At 47.4% G+C, this 21309-nt stretch overlaps 1 protein-coding gene across 5 annotated transcripts in view; it reads left to right on the top strand.

Moving 5' to 3' along the window:
• The first annotated feature begins 3016 nt into the window (after positions 1-3016).
• UNC13D (unc-13 homolog D) overlaps positions 3017-21309 on the top strand; it is a 57641-nt gene continuing 39348 nt past the window's right edge. The window contains exons 1-3 of one of the 5 annotated variants that reach the window (XM_073312091.1): positions 3017-3195; positions 7020-7132; positions 8249-8313. Coding sequence is in view for 1 of the 5 variants with exons in the window: in XM_073312088.1 (XP_073168189.1) it covers positions 13914-13970 (57 nt within the window). In the remaining 4 variants the exon portion in view is untranslated. Of the gene's footprint in view, positions 3196-7019; positions 7133-7847; positions 8037-8248; positions 8314-13817; positions 13971-21309 lie in introns of those variants that run through there. The other 4 variants (XM_073312089.1, XM_073312090.1, XM_073312092.1 and 1 more) reach the window with 4 other exon arrangements.

Here is a 21309-nt window from a genome sequence, read left to right as displayed (position 1 = left end):
ACTTATAGTCAACTCCAGCTTGAAGAACCAGTGTGCTCACTTAGGCCAAATGCTGTGAGATGGTGAACACCTCCAGCTCCCACTGAAGTGAATGGGAGTTGAGGGCATTCAGGATCTGGTCCATAGCAGGAAACCAGCAGCCTCAGCCCTACTCCTCTTCCTTCCTTCCATGAGCTGAAAACAAGCCACTTTAACACACCTGATATTCACCCACCCACTGACATGACCATCTTCCAAACCCAAGTCTCTAGCTACTGTACACTCAGCTTTGGCAGCCTACCAGGCTGTATTATACATGTAATTTGAACCAGAGGTTGCTTAGCTGTCGGGTTTTTCCCTAATGAGATGAAGATGGGGAGGAGTGAGACACAAGACGAAAGGGAATCTTACAGCACAATGAGATCCTGGTAAATCCTGTTTTATGGATTACATTTGTCATGAGTAATTTCAAAGCCAGCAATAGTTTCTGCTAGCTTCCCGGAGTGTAGCCTTGGAGATGCCCTAAAACACTTCCCATGGCTATAGCAGAGTGCTTTGTACTGCAGGGATCCTACACTTGGTTTTTATGTCCTTCCGTGATTTCCTTTTGCCCAAGCACAGAAAATCCCAAGGAATTTATGGTTGGGTACAGCGCTGCCTGTGCTCCTGCCCCCTGGGACTTTCCCAGCAGCTCTGGTACATATGGTGTGACTCCACAGCCCTGATTAATCCTGCCTCTGCTGGATGTGTCCCAGAGAAGAAATACGGACACGAGGCTCTGTTGACAACTGGATCCAGTGCTGAAAGTGAGTGTGTCTTCCCTTGGGCCCTTTGCCAGCTCACTAAAGGCGCTCACATCTGAAAACTGAGCGGGAAGGTGTCTCCTTCCCAGTCCAGTCCAGTGGAGGTTCTGAGATAAGCAGGTAGAGAGTCCTGTCTGCTAACAACTGGATACGCTCCAGGGGGCCGGAGCGAGTTGTGACCGGACAAACCTTTTCAATCTGAAGAATTGAAATCAGTTGTCTAAATCAGTGGTCCCTAACCCTTTTTGTTGCAGTTCCTCTTGCAATAGGTTGGAGAACAAATACGCTTCCCTCTCACCATGCCCTCGCACAGATGTGAATCTGATTGAAGGGGCAATAGGGTGTGAGTGAAAGGATTTATGGAGCGGGGAGGGGGGTGGATCATGGTCATAGCCGAGAAGATTTTTGCAGCAGTTTTGAATAGATTGGGGAGCTGTGAAGCATGTGTGAGGAAGGCCCAAGATGTAGAGGATGCAGTAGCTGAGCCATGAGATGATCAAGGCTTGGACCAGGATATTTAATTCAATGGAGCTGCCTGGGTTTAACTGGGGGCAGATTTAATCAGAATCCATCAGATTCTGTAGTGAAATCCACATAGAAATAGAGCCTGGTCTCTACACACTAGGAGTAGAACAAATAGAGAACACTGTACAGACCCAGTGATAGAGCCCTTTGCTCTAAAATGGCTGCTAACTCAGCAGACTGATAAATCTCCCTGTCCCCGACCCAAGTGGCCACCAAATCTACAAACCCCATTGAGCTACTGAGAAGCCATGTTGAGTATTCTGGCACAAGAAGAACCCTTGCAGCTGCCTGCGGGAGACAGGGTGGTCTAGTGGATGGGGCTCTAAACTGGGAGTCAGGAGACCTGGATTTTCTATTCCTGATTCTGCCACTGAGCTATTGCGTGACCTTGAGTGAGACACTTCGTCTCTGTATTTGTTACCCCATCTGGAAATTGGGGGTAATGATCTTACTTTCCTTTGGAAAGCGCTTTGGTATCCGCAGATAAAAAGCTCTAGGGAGAAGTTTCGTCTTATTGTTAAGAACCTGATGTAGAGATAAGTGGCGTGGAAGCACTGCCTCCGCTTGGAAGTGAGAGCAGAGGGCTAGGAAATGGCATTAATTAATGTCTCCAGATCTAGTTTCAGCATGTTGGATCTTTAATTAGTTCTAAACCAGCACTAAGTCGACATCCTGTGATCCTAAAATCATACCATTGTGATGTGTCATTTGGACAGTCTTGTATTGTATGTGGTGGTTTTGGCCCTACTGAACCAATAAAAAGGTTTTTAAAACCCCCCACAGACTTTAGGAGCTTATTGGATCCTGAAGTCTGTAAGTGCTAATGGGATGATAGCAATAACAGAGGCATCAGTGGTTAGCGCACAGGACCAGAAGTCAGGAGTTCTTCACCTGGCTCTATTGCTTATCCTCTATTTGAGATTGGGTAAATCACGTAATCTCTTTGCCTCAGTTTCCCTATCATTAATATGGGGATATTTTCCCTGCCTCACTGGGTGTAGTGAAGCTTAATTAATGTTTCTAAAATGCTTTGCAATCACCTGATGAAAACTGCTACTACAAGAATTCCAGGTACTGTTTATTAATTCTCTCCCAACACCTTTGAAATATACAACTTTCTACAACTCTGCTGCTGCGTTTTGCCGACTGCTCTTGTTCTAGTTCTGTGGACATCTGAACTAATCTGTGGTATCTCTAATGAGCCCATCCCCATAGTACTTATTAGTTGACTAGACAAACCTTCCAGTTATTGAGAATGGGGAAACTAACTGGCTGAACTGCTGTTCTCACTTGCTATTTGAGTGGTTCTGGTAAGTGCTGATGCTTTTACTTTAGGGTCCATTCCAACTCTGACAGATGTCCGCAGGAGTTGGATCAGGCCCTCAGTTTGAAATGCTGGCATTTGTTTTTGTTCAGAAAGTGGAACACTGGAAGCAAGGCAGACCAGTCCCAGCATGCGCACAGTCCTGCTGAGACCGTAATAAATGCACTGTTGTTATCCTATGAGCAGAACTCATCGTAATAAAATCTGCGTTTTGCATTAATTTACTTCCAGATGAAGCAGCTGAGTCATGTAACTCTGTCTCTGGGATTGCAGTGGAACAAGCCTGGCTCGCCAGCTACCCCATTCATATCCAGCATGCAGTTTTCCTTCCAGTGCCTGCAGGGTTGCTTCCTGCCTTCCTATACTCAGTAACTAATGGAAAAAAGCCATTGATCTTGTCCCTGGTGATCGAGGTGGTCTGGCCTGTGCAGTCACAGCCTGGGAAGCAGGCTCTCTTAGTAAATGCAAATGGGGACAGCAAGGGGCAAAGTTCAGCCTGAAATATTTCAGTGGCAGGCATTGCAGGGAGTGTCCCTGTGAGTGAATCTCTCCTGATCCCCTCAGGTAAATGGGTTTGGTGGTTTGGATGCATGTTTTGAGTTTCCTGAGAGAGAGAGCAGTTGGAAAATGGTTTGTGTCATGCACATACATGTGTGGGCTTGAGATAATGGGCGGGCGTTGGTGTGTTTGTTAAAATTGACTGGGACTGAGGGCTAGTTTCCAGGCTTGAGGCTTGGATTGAATCTGTGGAAGGAGGCTGATATGCTGGGGTGTGGGTTTTAAATGGCTAGATGCACATAAGCTTTCAAAAGAGGGGATGTGAAACCGGGGGGCCGCTTTGTAAATTGTCGTCCGGCTTGCAGTCCAGGGGCATCATTTCAGGGGAAAAAATTGTGTCATCATATAGAACATTGTATGTGATTATATGATATCCTTTAAAGTTGGGGGGGGGTGCATATAGTGGAGCATATAGACCTATGAACTGTCTGGGGGGGGGGCAAATAACACTCCTGTTGCTGGTTTCAGAGTAACCGCCGTGTCAGTCTGTATTCGCAAAAAGAAAAGGAGGACTTGTGGCACCTTAGAGACTAACCAATTTATTTGAGCATGAGCTTTCGTGAGCTACAGCTCGCTTCATCGGATGCATTCCTGTTGCTGTCATGCTAGGCAATGCTCACGGCTCCGTTCACTAGAGTGAGTCGGTTATGTTACATTGGGCTGATCATGGGATTAAACTCAAAGTTGGTATTAGAGTTCCGTTTGCTCTGATGCTATCTGTTTGCTGCTGTGGCAGGTCATATGGTTAAATATGTCTGCTGCTGCTAATAGGTGGATGTGAAAAAGGGCTGGATAATTGTGTTAGGGGCTTATTCCTTCATCCGCTTACTTCCTTGGTCCTTCTTGCATGAACAGAGAGCAACAATACCCGAAGTCCAAAGGTGCAAGCAATTAGATGTTTATTGGGGTGAACTTCCAGCAAGCATGATTCCAGTTTCCTTCCTCAGTGTCCCCCTTCCCAGCTCTGACACCACAGAGCCTTGCCTGTGTCCCTGTTCCCATTCACCCTCTTAGCAAAACATGATTCCAGTTTCCCCAACCCCATTCCCTGTTCCCATTCCCCCCCTTTTTCTTCCTGATTGGCTGCAGACTATATAGTAAAACTTGAGTTCTGCTTAGCTGTACCTTAACCAGTCATTTTACTGAAATTTAACTAACCAATCCTAACATATTGTAACATGATTATTTAACCAATTATATCCTACCACCTTAATTAGTTTACACCCAGCAAACTTAATTATACAGCAGACAGAAACAATCACAGAATCAGACAGAGATTATTCAGACAAACAATAGGGAAATGGGGACTACAGTGATAGAACAACAAAGAAATGAGACAAAAAGAAAAGGAGTACTTGTGGCTCTTTAGAGACTAACAAATTTATTTGAGCATAAGCTTTCATGAGCTACAGCTCACTTCATCGGATTTCAGATCCCAGCTATTGATAAGTGAGTTCTTGCCAGACAGGATGCTATCAAACTAAGTTTTCTTTTACATCTTCTAAGCACTTCTCTTTCTCTGGAGGTGATAGGCATTATCAGGACAGGATTTGCAAAAAGAAAAGGAGTACTTGTGGCACCTTAGAGACTAACCAATTTATTTGAGCATAAGCTTTCATGAGCTACATCCGTGCATCCGATGAAGTGAGCTGTAGCTCACGAAAACTTATGCTCAAATAAATTGGTTAGTCTCTAAGGTGTCACAAGTACTCCTTTTCTTTTTGCGAATACAGACTAACACGACTGTTACTCTGAAACAGGACAGGATTGTATTCCTAACAGCCAAAAGCTGTTCAATGTGACCAGTTTGGAATGTGAGGATGTGACCTGTCGCTTCCCAGCTTATGGCTGCCTCTGCTGCTTATCCAGAGGCCTTAGCCTAAGCACAGGGCCTCAGGCTGTCACAATAAGAGAAGGCCCTTACACCGGCCGACAGTGATTTTGATTCTTTCTTTTATACCTCTATAACTAGCTAAATGATAAGAATACACCTAAATTCTTCGAGTATAGGCCTTTACAGACAGGCCTGAATATCTATATTCTAACAAATTGTATGAGCAATGATGTATAGTTAGGCCAGCCAATGGGGTGATCAAATCTCATGCTTTAGGATGTAACTGATCGTTGGGGAGAGGGGGGGTCAGGAAGGAACTCCGCCCTACCCACCTCCGTCTCCATGGGCAGCATTGAGTAATTGGCCACTTGTGCAATAGGATGCTCTCACTGAAGCAGCAGCAGGAATTGCTACTCTCTTGAGCAACAGGTATTGGCCCTTTCCCAGCTATGATCTGGTATGGAAAACCCCACCTTTCTAAAATTTCCCTTTATGCCATGCAAAGATAACTTTAGACTCTCTCCTGTGGGTCAGTGCAGGTAGCCCTGTAAGGCCTGGGTTCTGGCTGGCTGAGGATATGTCTATACTGTGATAAAAAAACCTGTGGCACCAAGTCTCAGAGCATGTGTCAGCTGAGTCGGGCTCATAGACCTTGGGCTGCCGAGCTAAAAATTGCAGTGTAGACGTCAGGGCTCAGGCTGGAGCCTGGACTGTGGGACCCCGCGAAGGGGGAAGATGCCAGGCTCCAGCCTGAGTCTAGGCATCTGCACCGCAATTTATAACCCCACAGCCCAAGCCACGCAAGCCCGACTTTTCTGACCCGGGCCAGCCATGGGTGTTTTATTCCAGTGTAGACATACCCACTGTGTCTTGATCTCTATATCCAGAGACTGCTGATAGGGCCGGCCTTGGGGAAAATGGTGCACTGGACGAACTTGTATTTTGGTGCTCCTGGCCCCGCTGCCTCCCCGAGTTCCCCCATCGCTCCTAGCATCTGCTGTCTCCCTGGGCTCCCAACCCATTGTCCCCAGGTCCCACTGCCTTCCCCGCAGCCCCCCATTGACCTGAGCTCCCTTCCATGTCTTTGCACCCCAGGCCTGCCCTGTTCCTTGCCTCTTGACCACATTGCCCTGGGTGGTCACCCACAGTGCCCACTGGTAAGGTCTCGGCTCTGAAATGTGCTTCCTCCACTGGCCCAAGTCTGCTGCTCTTCAGGGCCCATTCTTTTTCTCAGGCTCTCATGTGTGGGGAAGAGGTGATTGTGGGGTGAGTCTCTCAATATTGAAGCTGGTCAATAATCTTATGTATGGTGCCTGGGCACATATAGTAGGTATGTTGGGTACATTAATACGTAAAATACCTGGTTGCCCAGGCAACATGCTGAGTCTGGATCCCAGATGTGAGCTCAAACCACTTGACCTTGCCTTTCTCAGAAGCATCTGACTTGGTCTTAAGGGGACACTGATGTGTTTTGAGGTCTAAAGATGGGCTCTAGAATGGTGTGAAATTGGTGAGGGAATGGCCTATGAACTCTGAAGCCTCCTTTCCTGCCCCTCCAATAGCAGTGAAACAATGACTGTTTCCCTGAGCTGTTCTGTTAGGGATGGTGCTACTGCAAATATATGGAAGTGAATAAACAAAGGGTACTGCGGCTGAATTCATCTTAATGGGAAATGCACAGGGAGGGGAAAAAATAACTTTGCCACATGTATTAAAGATTAAATTAGTAGAGAGAAAATGTTATTTTAAGTTTCTGAGGAGAACTGCAAACAGAACAAATGTCCAACTGGACAACATCCTCCATAAGCCAGAGGCCACTGAAAGCTCGTTAAATCTAATTAAAAAGAAGCATGGCTAAATTATCCTGGGCAGTAACTGGAGAATTAGCAGGAGGAAGGAAAAATCAGGCAAGGTCTGAGTCAGAAACCACTGGTCTCGCCATTAATTCTTTAATCATTGCTGTGTTGGGCTTGTCTCAACCCCCCCTTCTCTCCAGAGGAGTGCTGGGATAATGTTCAGGATGGAAGGGTTTTACCCCTTCATTGCCCCGGGAACACGCAGTCCTGAGGAGGACACTTCGTGGTGGAACATCCTGTCCTGACCTACCAGGTAATGCAGCCCAAGCTCGAACAGCTTGTTCCCTGGCATGTTGTGCCATGCCAAAAAGGTTATTGTGAGAACCTCTAAGAATTTCTGAACTGGTCGTGGAATCGGACCTGGTACAGAGGTTATGGAGTGGGTCCGTGTCCAGTGCGATACTAGGCGCCCAAGTGCAGCTGATCTATGGTATAAATGGCACAATCAAATTCATGTTGTTGGAAAGGGCGAAGAGAGAAACTCCTTAGTGACATAATTTGTTCAGTAAAAACCATTCCCGTATCTTCAGGAACGCAGCATCTCTGTGGCTCAGAGGAGACGTGATCGCATGTTGTCTTTTGACTGGGAGCATTTAATGTAAAAACTATGCACCCGGCACCGTGGTTCCCTGTATATGTGAAAATGTGTGGCACTGTAGTCTTAGGATGAGAGCTTAAACAAAGCTCCTGTCTGCCCTGCATTGGCATTAAAAGTCCCTGGCACTTCTTGTAAGAGTAGGTGTTTGCCCTGGTGTCCAAAATTCCCTAAGTGTGGGGCAACATACTGTTCTGGGTTTCTTGTCATCCAGCCCAGAGGTGGCTGCTTTTCTGCATTGCTATAGTTGAAGCAGTTTGGGGATCCCTCAGGATGGAAGGCTTTCTCATATTTCTAGGCAGGATACCAATAATCTTTGTGCTCCTACTCCTCTTGACTGTGTGTGTAGCTAACAGCAGCCCAGAGAGGGGGTGCGTTGTGGAAGAGAAAGGAATTTGATTTGCATCCCATTCAAGGCAAGGAGTGGCAGCCAGCAGAATGCACTGAACATACACTCCTGGAGAGACTGATGCTGGGAGGGTGCATCAGGTGATGCAATATCTGGGACTTTGAGCCCAAGGACAGCAGCAGTATTTCAGAGAATCTGAAGAGGAGGAGAAGGGTATGTTATGATTGCAAGATGAAATTGCTTTCCGTTTTTATGCTGTAGCCCTCTTGGGTTTTTCCTTATGACTTGTCAAATAGTAGCAGGCAGGGCAGAGTTTTGTATAGTCATTCAACCCAGCCTCCTCCCTAGCTGGCCCCGCGTGTTAAAAGGAGAAGTGAGTAAGACTCATGTTGAAATAATTTTTTCAACTTTTCATGTATTTCCAGCCCACTGATCAAGATAAGAGTGAGGAAAGGCTGTGGGCCCACCGGCAGGATAACCAAGCCAAGAGGTAGGAAGACAAGCTGCTACTTACATTTACTGAGAATTGTTTTTAGCACTGGGTTCTCTTTAAAGGAGAAAATCCCTTTTAAAGTGACTTTTGTTGATCTGTTCAGTTTTCTCTGACGACTCAGGTCACTCAACCGTCGCATCTCATTTACCTTGGATGCATTCAATGCTGCTTTAAAACCCTCTTTCAGAGGGCTCTGCTATTTGATGCAACACGCTCTAGTTTGGGGCACACCCAGGTGGCCCAGATTTCAAAAGTGACTTTGGGATCCCAGTTGGAGATGCCTGGAAGGGGGTCTAATTTTCAGAAAGTGCTGAATAGGCCCTTGAAGGTGTTGCTCATACTTACTCTGTATTTTACTCTGTATTGGCCAGTATATTTTAGCAGATCTTTCCATTGCCATTCTCTTTGGGGTGCTCTACCAGTCTCTTGACCTGGGTTTTCTTGAGTGGTTTGCATGAGTCTGGCTAAGTATCTGTGCTTTGGTGGTGGAAATTGTTCAGAGAAATTGAACAGGGTAGCTGAGATGCAAAATATCAAGAAGCTCATAAATCTATGGTAAGAATCAGGAAGGGCAGAGATCAAGCTACATGTGAACGTGCTGGAGGTTTTATCTTCCCTAGCAGACGATACATATTCAAAAATCACTGTCCCAGAAAGTTCATGCGAAATTCATGCTACCGGATTTTGGGAGTGGGAGAAGGACAATTACGTGTGTGTAACCAGTGCAATCTCTGGGTAGAAATACAGTAAAATCAGATACTTTATAACGGTGTCTAATATCATCGTCACACTCTTACTTTTGGGAGGAGCCCAGATGCAATGGCAAAGGCTGCCTGAATGAACTCTGGGCTGGATGGAGAGATCACATGCCTAGGATTAAACTGATCCCTAAACTCAGGACCAGCAAGGACCTCGCCCCTTCCATGCATACACATGAGGGTTCGTGCACCTTCCCTTGCAACCCTGAGCAGGGTCAGCTGTAAGGTGCAGGTGTGTTTAGAGGGTATTGACCACTGTGATCGTAATTTTAAAGTAGGTCAAATTCTTTATTTAAAGTACTTGTGTCCCCCATCTGAGCCATGTTTCCGAAAAGCTCTGCAAAACCAGGCTCTTGTGCATAAATGCAATGACTAGCTCAAACTTTTTGAGTTTTAAAAAAACTGTCCCTCAAATATTTAAGCTGCTGCTTTCCATGTTTCTAATTTAGGAGTCTTTTTTTAATGAGAAAACCACAGCATTGTGGCTGGCCTATGACTGAAGAATTTCTATTTCATTGTGTGTTTCTTTTCAAACCAATTTTGATGGATTGCATTTTTTGAACCTTCCAAAGGAAGGTGAAGCCGATACAAGGACTATCTAAACTCTTAAGTTACCCTCTCTGCCCATGCAGAGAGAAGAGATTTCTGCGAGTTTTGTTACTTGACCTCTGTAAGAACCCAGTGAAAGGTGCTGTCCGCTCATGGAGAGAAAATGGGTGTCTGTGTTTTATGCCACAGCTTCTTGCACCTCCTGTGAGCTGTGCTACATCAGATCTTGCTTTTGCAATCACAAGCTTTATTGCCTATCACATGGCACCTCAACGCGAAGATGAAAACAGTTTCCAAAATCAGTTTGCCTCTATATTTCTTCCATATTCAATTATGGTGCACTGGCTTCTGGGCATATTGCAGATACTGCAAAGCAGAACACCAATAGATTCTGCCTATGTAGGGGGTAATAAAGCTGTCTGACCGATCATTCCAGTCCAGCATGTTGCAGGGGAGAAACCCTCTATCGTCTAAGCCCAACAGGAAGCAAATACTTGGTTGAAACTCCTGAAGGCTGGCAGACTCGGGGAGTGTCTACGCTCGAAGTGTTACTAGTGTAAGAATACCAATATACTATACCTACAAAATGCTTCTAGTGTGGATGCTCCAGTCTAGCAAAATCACCTCCACAAGCAAAACAAGCTATACCAGTAAAAGCACAGCTTATAACTGAGTCTACACTAGGGGCTTTTGCTGGCACAGCTATGCCCATCAGGGATCACACCTCATCACATCCCTGACTGCCCTCACTGTTCCAGCAGAAATCCATAGTGTACCTATGGTCTCAGGCTCCAGTTGGCCGTTTAGGAGAACATTATCTGTAGCAAGGGATCAGTCAGTTTGACAGTGGAGAGGGAGAGAGCTGGCCCCTAAAGCTGAGCAGTGTAATGAACTTGAGAGGAAACAGTGCTGCTAAGGCATCTCCCCCCTGAACGTCTGGGATAGTAGCAAGAGGGGAGGGTTACAAAAGAAGGGTTTCCTCACCGCAGTTCCTCCCAGGCTGTTGCAATGTGTGCACCCAACTGAAACTCTCATTGGAATGATCCCGCTGTGCAGCCCTGAAACAAGGACCGAGACCTGTGGGTGATGCAGACTGAGATGGACCTATCCACCTTGCAGTAGGAAGGGGAGGAAGGGGTTTCTCTCCTGTGCTGTTAGGGAGGACATACACTCTTTGCCAGGCACTGCACCCTCGGGGTTCATTGCTGGCCCTTGCAAATGAAAAACACTTGTCTCTGGCTAAAAAGGTTTGGCTCTCCAGAGCCGGGAGTGAAAGCAGATGCTATTGGGAGTCCTTGTGAAACTGCGAGGGAGGTTTGCAGTGTCATTGAATAGTTACAAGCAGCCTTTTAAATGGTAAGGGAAGAACTCAGCCCTCCTGCACCCAGTTGCGTCTCCACCGTCTGATCAATGAACTAGCATTAACCTCCACTTGCAAGGTCACTGGAGAGAGTGTGTGCTTATCCAGCCACTGGGCAGAAGGTCCTGGCCCAATTCTATGTCAGTGGGAATGGGCAGAGGGGATGAGATGTAAAACTAGTGTCTGGCTGTCTGGATTTTTAAGGGATCTCGTAGCATTTTTCACAAGAGTGAGGGCTGTTAACCCACATCCTGGTCCATTTTCTCTCTGCCTACTTCAGCTTCCCCCCTGCATTTTCAGTTGGAAAGGACATCCCTGTCTCACCCAAACCTAGCTGTTTAATGGTTCATTGTATGCTGTTAAACAGATGCTGAGTTTCACCCCAGAAGTGGTTGCAACTCAGAAGGTGCCTACACTGAGCTAGGAAGTGGTTGCAAGGACATCCGTTGGATGAAATGGCTAGTAGTCTCGCTTGCCCTTGCATAAGTGTTTTTGACATCGTCCAGGCACAGCACCCCTAACAGTGCCTTCTGGGACCCCCAAAGTACTGGCCCCTAGTGCACATAATTGCTGCAGAGGACATGATCTCGTAACCAGCCACTGCATTATGGGATGGAGTTAGCAGGCCCAGCTGAACTGCTGCAGCTGCAACGTTTGTGGCTTCCTGTCCCCAAGAGGGAGAAATCACTGTAGATTACATGGCTTCAGCAGAGCAGAGTCAAAGCACTTCTCCTGTGTGCTGCCAACAGCTGGTTCGACCAGTGTTATTCAAATGCTGGAGGTGGCTGCTGTGTGGACACCACGCTGTGCCCGATCTGCAGGGATAGGTGTCTGCTACAGCCCCAGCTATGGAGCCTGTCCTCTTTAGTGCAAGCTGGAGCCACTCAGGCTTTTAGCTCTGGAGGTCCCTGGAATGTCAGTCAAGATGGTGCTTATTCGGCTTATGGGCAGTGAACATGTGACATGCTCCTGGCGAAAAGGCACTATTTAAATGTAAGACCAAGTCCATCCTTATGTGCAGACTGCATACACACCACGCATACATGAAACATATAGGTGCCAGAGCATCTTGTCTCTTTCCTTTGAGATTTCCTAGGCTGATTTTCTTTCTGATGGTGGGGTTTTCTGGGTTGCCATCCTTCCCTTCCCTCTCATACATCAAGAGAACAGGAATACAGATCCTTTTGATAGGCCAGGGTGGGCAAACTAGCCCATGGGCTGGATCCAGCCCGTGAGCTGTTTTAAGCCAGCCCACGAGCTCCCACTGGGGCGCCACGTTGGGGGGGCCCCACTCCGGGGCTCCAGCCAGGGTGCCGGATCGGGGGCCGTACCACGTAGCTCCCAGAATCAGGGGCCTCTCCACGCATAGGAGCCAGAGAAAGGACATGCCACTGCTTCCGGGAGCTGCTTAAGGTAAGCGCCACTCAGAGTCTGCACCCTGAGCCTCTCCCCAAACCCCTACCCCAGCCCTGATCCCGCTCCTGCTCTCCAAACCCCTCAATCCCAGCACGGTGCACCCTGCACCCCAAACCTCTCATTCCCAGCCCACCTTAGAGCCTGCACCCATAACCAGAGCCCTCACCCCCTCCCACACCCCAACCCCAATTTTGTGAGCATTCATGGCCCGCCATATAATTTCTATTCCCCGATGTGGCCCTCAGGCCAAAAAGTTTTCCCACCCTTGTGATGGGCATGTCTTGAAGGGGATGGCCGTTGCTGTTAGCAGCCGTTAACTCATCTGTCTGGTAATTTGCAATCAGATAAACTGTTTGTGAGAATGAAGAGTGCTGGTAAAACAAAATTTGTAACTCTGGTTCCCGTAACTGGAGAGGAGCTGCTTCTCTGAAATCTGCTGCACCCGGTCAGAAACCCCTGCTGGGGAGCAGCCATCTCAGCATGTCCCTTTCCAGCATTAGGGAGGATAATTCTCTTCTCCATTCCAGCAATACAGTGGGATGATTAACTGGATTAGCTCTTTCCAGTGGCTTAAGTACAGAACTGAGCTGCAGAGACTGGAGTAGGTCCAGCTTGACCTCAGTCAAACACGATCACCTGCCCCTGAGCGACATTTCTTATTTCCCACCCACTCCGGTGCAGTGGCCTTTGGTTTGAAGACCGCTTCTGCTTTTGACAAACTCTCATGGGAATGGAGTCTGGATGATTCTCTCCTGCACCGTGTTTGCATGTACAGTGAACTCCACCCTCTAAAGCCCCACAGCTGGCTTCACACCCCGGGCCAGGACCTCAACACCACATCCTTGCCTTCTACATGGTGCATGCCTCTGACTGCCTGCATCTTCCCACGTGTTTCATTCCGTTCCCTGTTACAGGCCCTGTGCCTTGTCCTATCTCGCTGCTGCTCCCTTCTCCTTCGGTCCCCTACACCTGAAACAGCGTCTTACTTCCCACTCATTAACAATCGCCCCCTTGGCTTCCCACTCCTTTTGCAAAGCCTTCCCTGGTCCATCTTATCCCTGACACCTCTGCTTCAGAGCCTTTCTTATTTCAGTTGCATTGCCTGGGTCTGAGTTGAACTGTAAGGTGCCTCCTTGGGTGACCGTAAAGTGCCACGTTCACCTACAACCCTCGATAGCTAATAATGTGAAAGAAACTGAGGACCCAGCCGTGGATCAGAGGAACGCAGCCTCATTCCCTCCCCAATGCTGGACCCCAGATGGGAGTCCACAAGCAGGGGAGAAAGTATAGCTCAAGATCTATTCAAGGAGGCCTCTGTGCATTTCCGGTTGTTGTTAAAATGGTCAGGGTGAGATAAAGAGTGTGGTTTCCTCTGAGCATATGAACAAGGGGCGGGGCGAGGAGGTGATGCTGGTGGAGAGGGCGGTTCAAGCCTAAATAAGCAGAGCTGTAGCTGTGTTCTCTGGGGCTCAGCCTCCTGTTTCCAGCACAGGTTTGCTCTGATCCACCCCAGCATGGAGTCTGTCAGCGAGATGCCAGCAGGGGACGGCCCTGGGGAGGACAGCAGTGACGTATGTGGTCTCTTTACTCTCATTTTAAACAGGTGTTTACATTGTATGCTATGTGTCTCTGATTTCATGCGTGGTGTTCTCACTTCCCCTCGCTCCCACTTTGCTCAGATCTTGAGACGTTGCTGCACAGAGCATCTTCTGGGGTTTAATTGTTGGCACACGGAGGAACTGGGAGGAGAGCCTGGGGCTACTAAGTCCTGAGGTTCCCTGAGGTCCAAAAGTGAAGGCTAAGGTTCCAACCTAGAAGAAGATGAGAGCTCTCAACACCTTGGAGAAGGTGCTTGGCCCCATATTCTCTGTCTACACTAAACACTCTCAATCCTTCACTACTGCTTAGCACTGTTGCTGCTCCATCAATTCTGGCGACCATGGGAGCTCCAGCGTAGACTTCAAGCAGGTCTAGATGACCTGGTGGTAAAAACACTGCTGGCTGGTCTACGTTAGCACCGCCACTGTGCCAAGCACCAGTGGAGTGATAATGATGGGAGATTAAGAAGAGAAACCTCATTGTAGTCATGGTTATTGAGTAGCAAGGGCAAAAGTACCCAGTGAGAGACTGATACAGGCAGGCACCAGGGCATCTGCACTATGCTTCCTTGCTAGAGATGTTCCACCATTGCAATTCCACCAGTGAAGAAGGATGTACTCTGAATATCATCCTCCACAGTTGAGGGCATCTGCCCTGGGATTGTTGATCCACAGCCTTAGGGTCCTTTTGGGCTCCTCACGGCTACTGTATGCCCAAGTAGCACTCATTAGCAGCTAAAATACCCACTTCTATCTGCAACAAGCCCAAAGACTGTACAACAGCTGATCCTATGCAGGCTTGATTACTGCAGCTCAAAGCCATGTGCTCTGGAAAAATCTCCCACTAGTACAAAATGCAGCAGCCTACGTACTTCCTCATAAAGGTTGCTGGGAGCACATTTTGATGCTATCTGCACTGGCTTCCTAAGCTACTCTGTGCTGATAATCAAAGCCCTCCATGGGATTGGCCATAGCTATCTGGCAGATCGCCTCTCCCTCTGCAAGTCTGATCTTCCACATCAGGTATGTTCTGCCTTGCCAATGAAACTGTCCACTAACAAGAGAGGCTCATGAGCAGACTTCGACTCCCTCAGGGAACGGATGGCCAGGATCCCCTGGGGGACTAACTTGAAGGGGAAAGGAGTCCAGGAGAGCTGGCTGTATTTCAAGGAATCCCTGTTGAGGTTACAGGGACAAACCATCCCGATGAGTCGAAAGAATAGTAAATATGGCAGGCGACCAACTTGGCTTAATGGTGAAATCCTAGCGGATCTTAAACATAAAAAAGAAGCTTACAAGAAGTGGAAGGTTGGACATATGACCAGGGAAGAGTATAAAAATATTGCTCGGGCATGTAGGAATGTTATCAGGAGGGCCAAATCGCACCTGGAGCTGCAGCTAGCCAGAGATGTCAAGAGTAACAAGAAGGGTTTCTTCAGGTATGTTGGCAACAAGAAGAAAGCCAAGGAATGTGTGGGCCCCTTACTGAATGAGGGAGGCAACCTAGTGACAGAGGATGTGGAAAAAGCTAATGTACTCAATGCTTTTTTTGCCTCTGTTTTCACTAACAAGGTCAGCTCTCAGACTGCTGCGCTGGGCATCACAAAATGCGGAAGAGATGGCCAGCCCTCTGTGGAGATAGAGGCGGTTAGGGACTATTTAGAAAAGCTGGACATGCACAAGTCCATGGGGCCGGACGAGTTGCATCCGAGAGTGCTGAAGGAATTGGCGGCTGTGATTGCAGAGCCACTGGCCATTATCTTTGAAAACTCGTGGCGAACCGGGGAAGTCCCGGATGACTGGAAAAAGGCTAATGTAGTGCCAATCTTTAAAAAAGGGAAGAAGGAAGATCCTGGGAACTACAGGCCAGTCAGCCTCACCTCAGTTCCTGGAAAAATCATGGAGCAGGTCCTCAAAGAATCAATCCTGAAGCACTTGCATGAGAGGAAAGTGATCAGGAACAGCCAGCATGGATTCACCAAGGGAAGGTCATGCCTGACTAATCTAATCACCTTTTATGATGAGATTACTGGTTCTGTGGATGAAGGGAAAGCAGTGGATGTATTGTTTCTTGACTTTAGCAAAGCTTTTGACACGGTCTCCCATAGTATTCTTGTCACCAAGTTAAGGAAGTATGGGCTGGATGAATGCACTATAAGGTGGGTAGAAAGCTGGCTAGATTGTCGGGCTCAACGGGTAGTGATCAATGGCTCCATGTCTAGTTGGCAGCCGGTATCAAGTGGAGTGCCCCAAGGGTCGGTCCTGGGGCCGGTTTTATTCAATATCTTCATAAATGATCTGGAGGATGGTGTGGATTGCACTCTCAGCAAATTTGCAGATGATACTAAACTGGGAGGAGTGGTAGATACGCTGGAGGGGAGGGATAGGATACAGAAGGACCTAGACCAATTGGAAGATTGGGCCAAAAGGAATCTGATGAGGTTCAATAAGGATAAGTGCAGGGTCCTGCACTTAGGACGGAAGAACCCAATGCACAGCTACAGACTAGGGACCGAATGGCTAGGCAGCAGTTCTGCGGAAAAGGACCTAGGGGTGACAGTGGACGAGAAGCTGGATATGAGTCAGCAGTGTGCCCTTGTTGCCAAGAAGGCCAATGGCATTTTGGGATGTATAAGTAGGGGCATAGCGAGCAGATCGAGGGACGTGATCGTTCCCCTCTATTCGACATTGGTGAGGCCTCATCTGGAGTACTGTGTCCAGTTTTGGGCCCCACACTTCAAGAAGGATGTGGATAAATTGGAGAGAGTCCAGCGAAGGGCAACAAAAATGATTAGGGGACTGGAACACATGAGTTATGAGGAGAGGCTGAGGGAGCTGGGATTGTTTAGCCTGCAGAAGAGAAGAATGAGGGGGGATTTGATAGCTGCTTTCAACTACCTGAAAGGGGGTTCCAAAGAGGATGGCTCTAGACTGTTCTCAATGGTAGCAGATGACAGAACGAGGAGTAATGGTCTCAAGTTGCAGTGGGGGAGGTTTAGATTGGATATTAGGAAAAACTTTTTCACTAAGAGGGTGGTGAAACACTGGAATGCGTTACCTAGGGAGGTGGTAGAATCTCCTTCCTTAGAGGTTTTTAAGGTCAGGCTTGACAAAGCCCTGGCTGGGATGATTTAACTGGGAATTGGTCCTGCTTTGAGCAGGGGGTTGGACTAGATGACCTTCTGGGGTCCCTTCCAACCCTGATATTCTATGATTCTATGATTCTATGAGTGCAGGAGACTTTCACAAGACCTGGACCTAGACTGTGGAACTCCCTCCCACTAGAGGCAAGAATGACCACAGGCCTCAGGACGTTCTGCACTAAATGCAAACTGTGGTTCTTCAGCTTAGCTTTTCCATAATAATCTCCATGCACACACAAATGAGCAAAAGAACAAAAAACCAACCAACCCCAGAACAAACACTATTAAATTAATCAAGTTGTTTCTCCTATAGGCTGGTGCAGTGCTGACAGACCCTGGTCCTCGGCAGGTGGGCTCAAACCAGGTGTCTCCGGAACTTAAAGCATGAGCCTCTACCGCATGAGCTAAAAGCCAACAGGCTGTTTAGCTAAGCCTGTAGAGCAGACTCATTTGATCTCTCTAAGTGGTCTCGGTGCCAGGAGGTGTGTGGGTTACCCAGGCAAAAAAGAAAGAGACAGTTGTTTCTATATGGGGGGCCATGAAAGTGTTGAGAGAGAGAGAGACAAAAACAGCTTCTCTCCTCCCCTCTTACAGCCCCGCTGCAACCTGCAACGGGGGGAAGAAGTGGATCTGGTGTCCAGCGTATAAAGGATTGTATTGAGGAAGAACAAAGTTCTTTCCATTTGTGCTTGAAACTTGGCTGCACTCGTGGTTCAGTCTGAAGGATGGTTGGAGGGCTGGGAGGCTTTTGATCCACAGAAAGAGGGTCCTAGAGAAAGGTCTTTACGCTCTGCTGCAGCGACCCCGAGGGAAGTACAATACTCTGTTTCAAGCCCGGTGTAGGGGACAATCTAAATGAAGTGTTTCCAAGACGGGAGGTGCTCCAAGGACCGGGAGGCTGCAGAAGCTGGAATGTGCTGCTTTTAGAAAGGATCATTGCAAGCAGAGCTATTCAGGAACCAAAGAGCGAAATACAGCTTCCAGCTGCCTCCTGCTATTTGCCAGGGACCACCTAGCAGACTGGAACAATGAGGGTAGATATGGCTTTCCCTCCCCCTATAGTTTAAGGATCAAATTCATCCTGGGTGTAACTACTAACTTCAGTCAAATACCTCTGGGATTACTTTGGCCCTAATTTTTGTATTAAAAGAATTGTTTCCATCTCTTTTTTTAACACACAGATCCTGTAAGTAATGCAGCTATTGCATCTCTGCCATTCCAGTACTACTGAGCCCTCATCAGCCTCTGCATGTTTACCATCTCTTGCTAGTTCACTCTTGGACCTTTCCTGAGCTGTGGGGGCTGCCTTTGGTGAAACTGAATGGTGGTTTTGTGATGGGCGTATGTGTGTGCTGAGCCCTGAGCTAAAAGGAACACTCATTTCACTTGTGGTGTAAGAAAAATTTGAAACTGATCTCTTGCAAGGTGATGTGATCATGCTTTTTCACCCTGTCCTTTAACTGTCCCATGCTTGATTTCTTGTGCCTAGTCATTATGCTGCTGTGAGATAAAGGCTACAGGCCACATGAGAATTTAAACCATACCATGTCCAGTTAAAACATAACCTGATCGCCCAGTTTGGGGTGGTGAAATCATCACTCGTCAGGCGATGCTGTGTGCTAGGAATGTGTTGCTAGTTCTCAGGCTGTGGGTTGAGTGAGCGAATATCTGTGAAATACTCTGAAACCTGTGAAATAAAGACCCACTCACCTTCTGAGAACACTGGGTGTGCACTAGCCCAGTGGTTCTCAACCAGGGGTCTGGGGCCCCCTAGGGGGCCTCAAGCAGGTTTCAGGGGGCCATCAAGCAGGACCAGCATTAGACTCCCTGAGGACCAGGGTAGAAAGCCAAAGCCCCACCGCATGGGGCTGAATCCCGGGGTCCTGACCCTGCCACCCAGGGCTGAAGCCTGCGCTATGTAGCTTCACCTGGGGCTCTGACCTGGGGCCCCAGGCAATTGCCCTGCTTGCTCCCCCTAACGCCGACTCTGGCTTTTATCTGCAGAAAACCAGTGATTATGGCACAGGTGGGCCGTGGAGTTTTTATAGCATGTTGGGGGGACCTTAGAAAGAAAAAGGTTGAGAAGCCCTGCACTAGCCCCTACTACCAGGCTGAGAAGTCTCCAAAGAGAAATAACTTGGTGCTTGTGAGGATTTGCTGGTATCTTTGGCTTTGGCAGAGGAAAGGACATTGGCTGGAAAGATCCCATTTTGTTTAGAGATGAGCTTGCACCACAGAGCTGGGAGCTGAACTTCCCCAAAGTTTGGGGTGGTTGGGATCAGAAGGGCTGGTCCCACCCAATAAACAAAGAAGGAACAGATCGATTCCCAGTTGGATCGGATCCAAATATGCTCCGTGCTTGGGTGTTGTAGATTCAGAGCCCATGTGTCATTTTTGGTTTTGATTGAGTTTCTTTTTACATAATGCACAAAGATAAACAAGTTTTCAAAAATTCACCCCGCTGCAATATAGGGTCCACCATGTTATCATGACCCACACATTATAAGGTAAAGAATGCTTGATACTAGAGATCAAACATTTTGTTGTTGTTCATAGCAAAGGTCAAATGCGTAACCGTCAGAAGATCAGATACTATTATTACCCCTTCTCCACTTATAGGAGGCACCCATATATCAACAAGGAGCAACATAATGTTGCTGTCAGGACAATAGTTCCTTCCTGGAAAATACATTTAGGATTTATATATCCTCTTGGCTTTTCTGTGTTAACTTTATAAACCCAAAACAACACTGTCTCAAAGGGAAATCACACTGACTATGTGACATGACAATAAAATGCAAACATCATGGTGTTTCTAGGAAAACAAGCTCTACAGAGAAAGTGTGGGGGTTAGTGGCTCCTTTCTACAAAACTTAGGCATTTATTTGTAAAGAAGCCTCTAGTCACCTTGCGCCATAATCCCTGGAATTCCCCAAACCTTTATACCGAGAATCTCATCTGTCCTTTCTTTAATCATAAGAACGGCCATACTGGGTCAGACCAAAGGGCCATCTAGCCCATTATCCTGTCTTCCGACAGTGGCCAATGCCAGGTGCCCCAGAGGGAATGAACAGAACAGAGTGATCATCAAGTGATCCATGCCATCGTCCACTCTCAGATTCTGGCAAACAGAGGCTAGGGACACCATATTTGCCCATCCTCGCTCATAGCCATTGATAGACCTATCCTCCATGAACTTTTCTAGTTTTTTTGAATCAATCATGCACACTACTGACCTTCATAATGAATGGAACAACAAGATACTCATATACCACATGGCTCAAATGCCACATTAGCATCTCTCCTATTCTTCTGAATGTGTCTGTCCCTCACCAGTAACTCCTGACCTGATTCAAGATGTGTTTGCCCCAAGCCCACACTCTTGCTCCTGGCGTCATGAATGCTGGAATCCAAGGAATTGTCCATAGCAAAGGGCTCTGCTGCCATTTTTGATTGGCTGCCATTACTTGCCTGGATAATTGAATTGGAAGAAATTGTCTCTTCCTCCTGAAGGTTTTTTTTTCTTCCCCATGTTGAACAGCTGCCTGTTTAGAATGGATTTCTATGTCCATAAGTTCACAATAGCACCACCAGACTAGAATGTGAAACATTCAAAAGTACCAGGAGATCCCAGATCTTCTTAGAGGAGCATCTGGTGCTTCCGTAAAGGCCTCACTTTTAACTGTACTGAACCCAGGACCTGAGCGAAGAACGTGCTGCACTCCCTAGGCACATAGGGTTGGTCATACCAAATGAACATATTTGTCCTTCAGCAGTGGTCAATATTTGAGGCTTCAGAGCTAGGGACACCAACCCAGGTGGTCAGTTCTGCTCTTCTGATGGTGAGTGTGGGGGGAGAGGAAATTCCTTCCTGAGACAACAAACTGACACCTGAAAGCATGAGACTTAGGTCCTCCTCAACTTATCTTGGCTTGCCTAGTTACAAGTGTTTATTGGTCACAAAGTTATCCAGCCTTTAAAAATGTATCTACAGCCTTTGTCTCTGACCTACTGCTGCCAAGAGTTTCTCAGGTCAGCTATGCTCCTAGTGAAGGATTCCCAGGGGTCCTGTCACACTGTGGGCTTTCTCTCTCCAGGAGGGCGAGCAGTCTATCCCCAAACAAAAACAAACTATACTCTTCCTCTGTGTAGAGCAATGAAAGAAAGTC

This window comes from Lepidochelys kempii, chromosome 14, assembly GCF_965140265.1.
Source record: "Lepidochelys kempii isolate rLepKem1 chromosome 14, rLepKem1.hap2, whole genome shotgun sequence".
NCBI classification, from domain to species: domain Eukaryota; kingdom Metazoa; phylum Chordata; order Testudines; family Cheloniidae; genus Lepidochelys; species Lepidochelys kempii.
The sequence above is the reverse complement of the archived record's forward strand: the minus strand, read 5'-3'. Positions and strand labels throughout refer to the sequence as shown.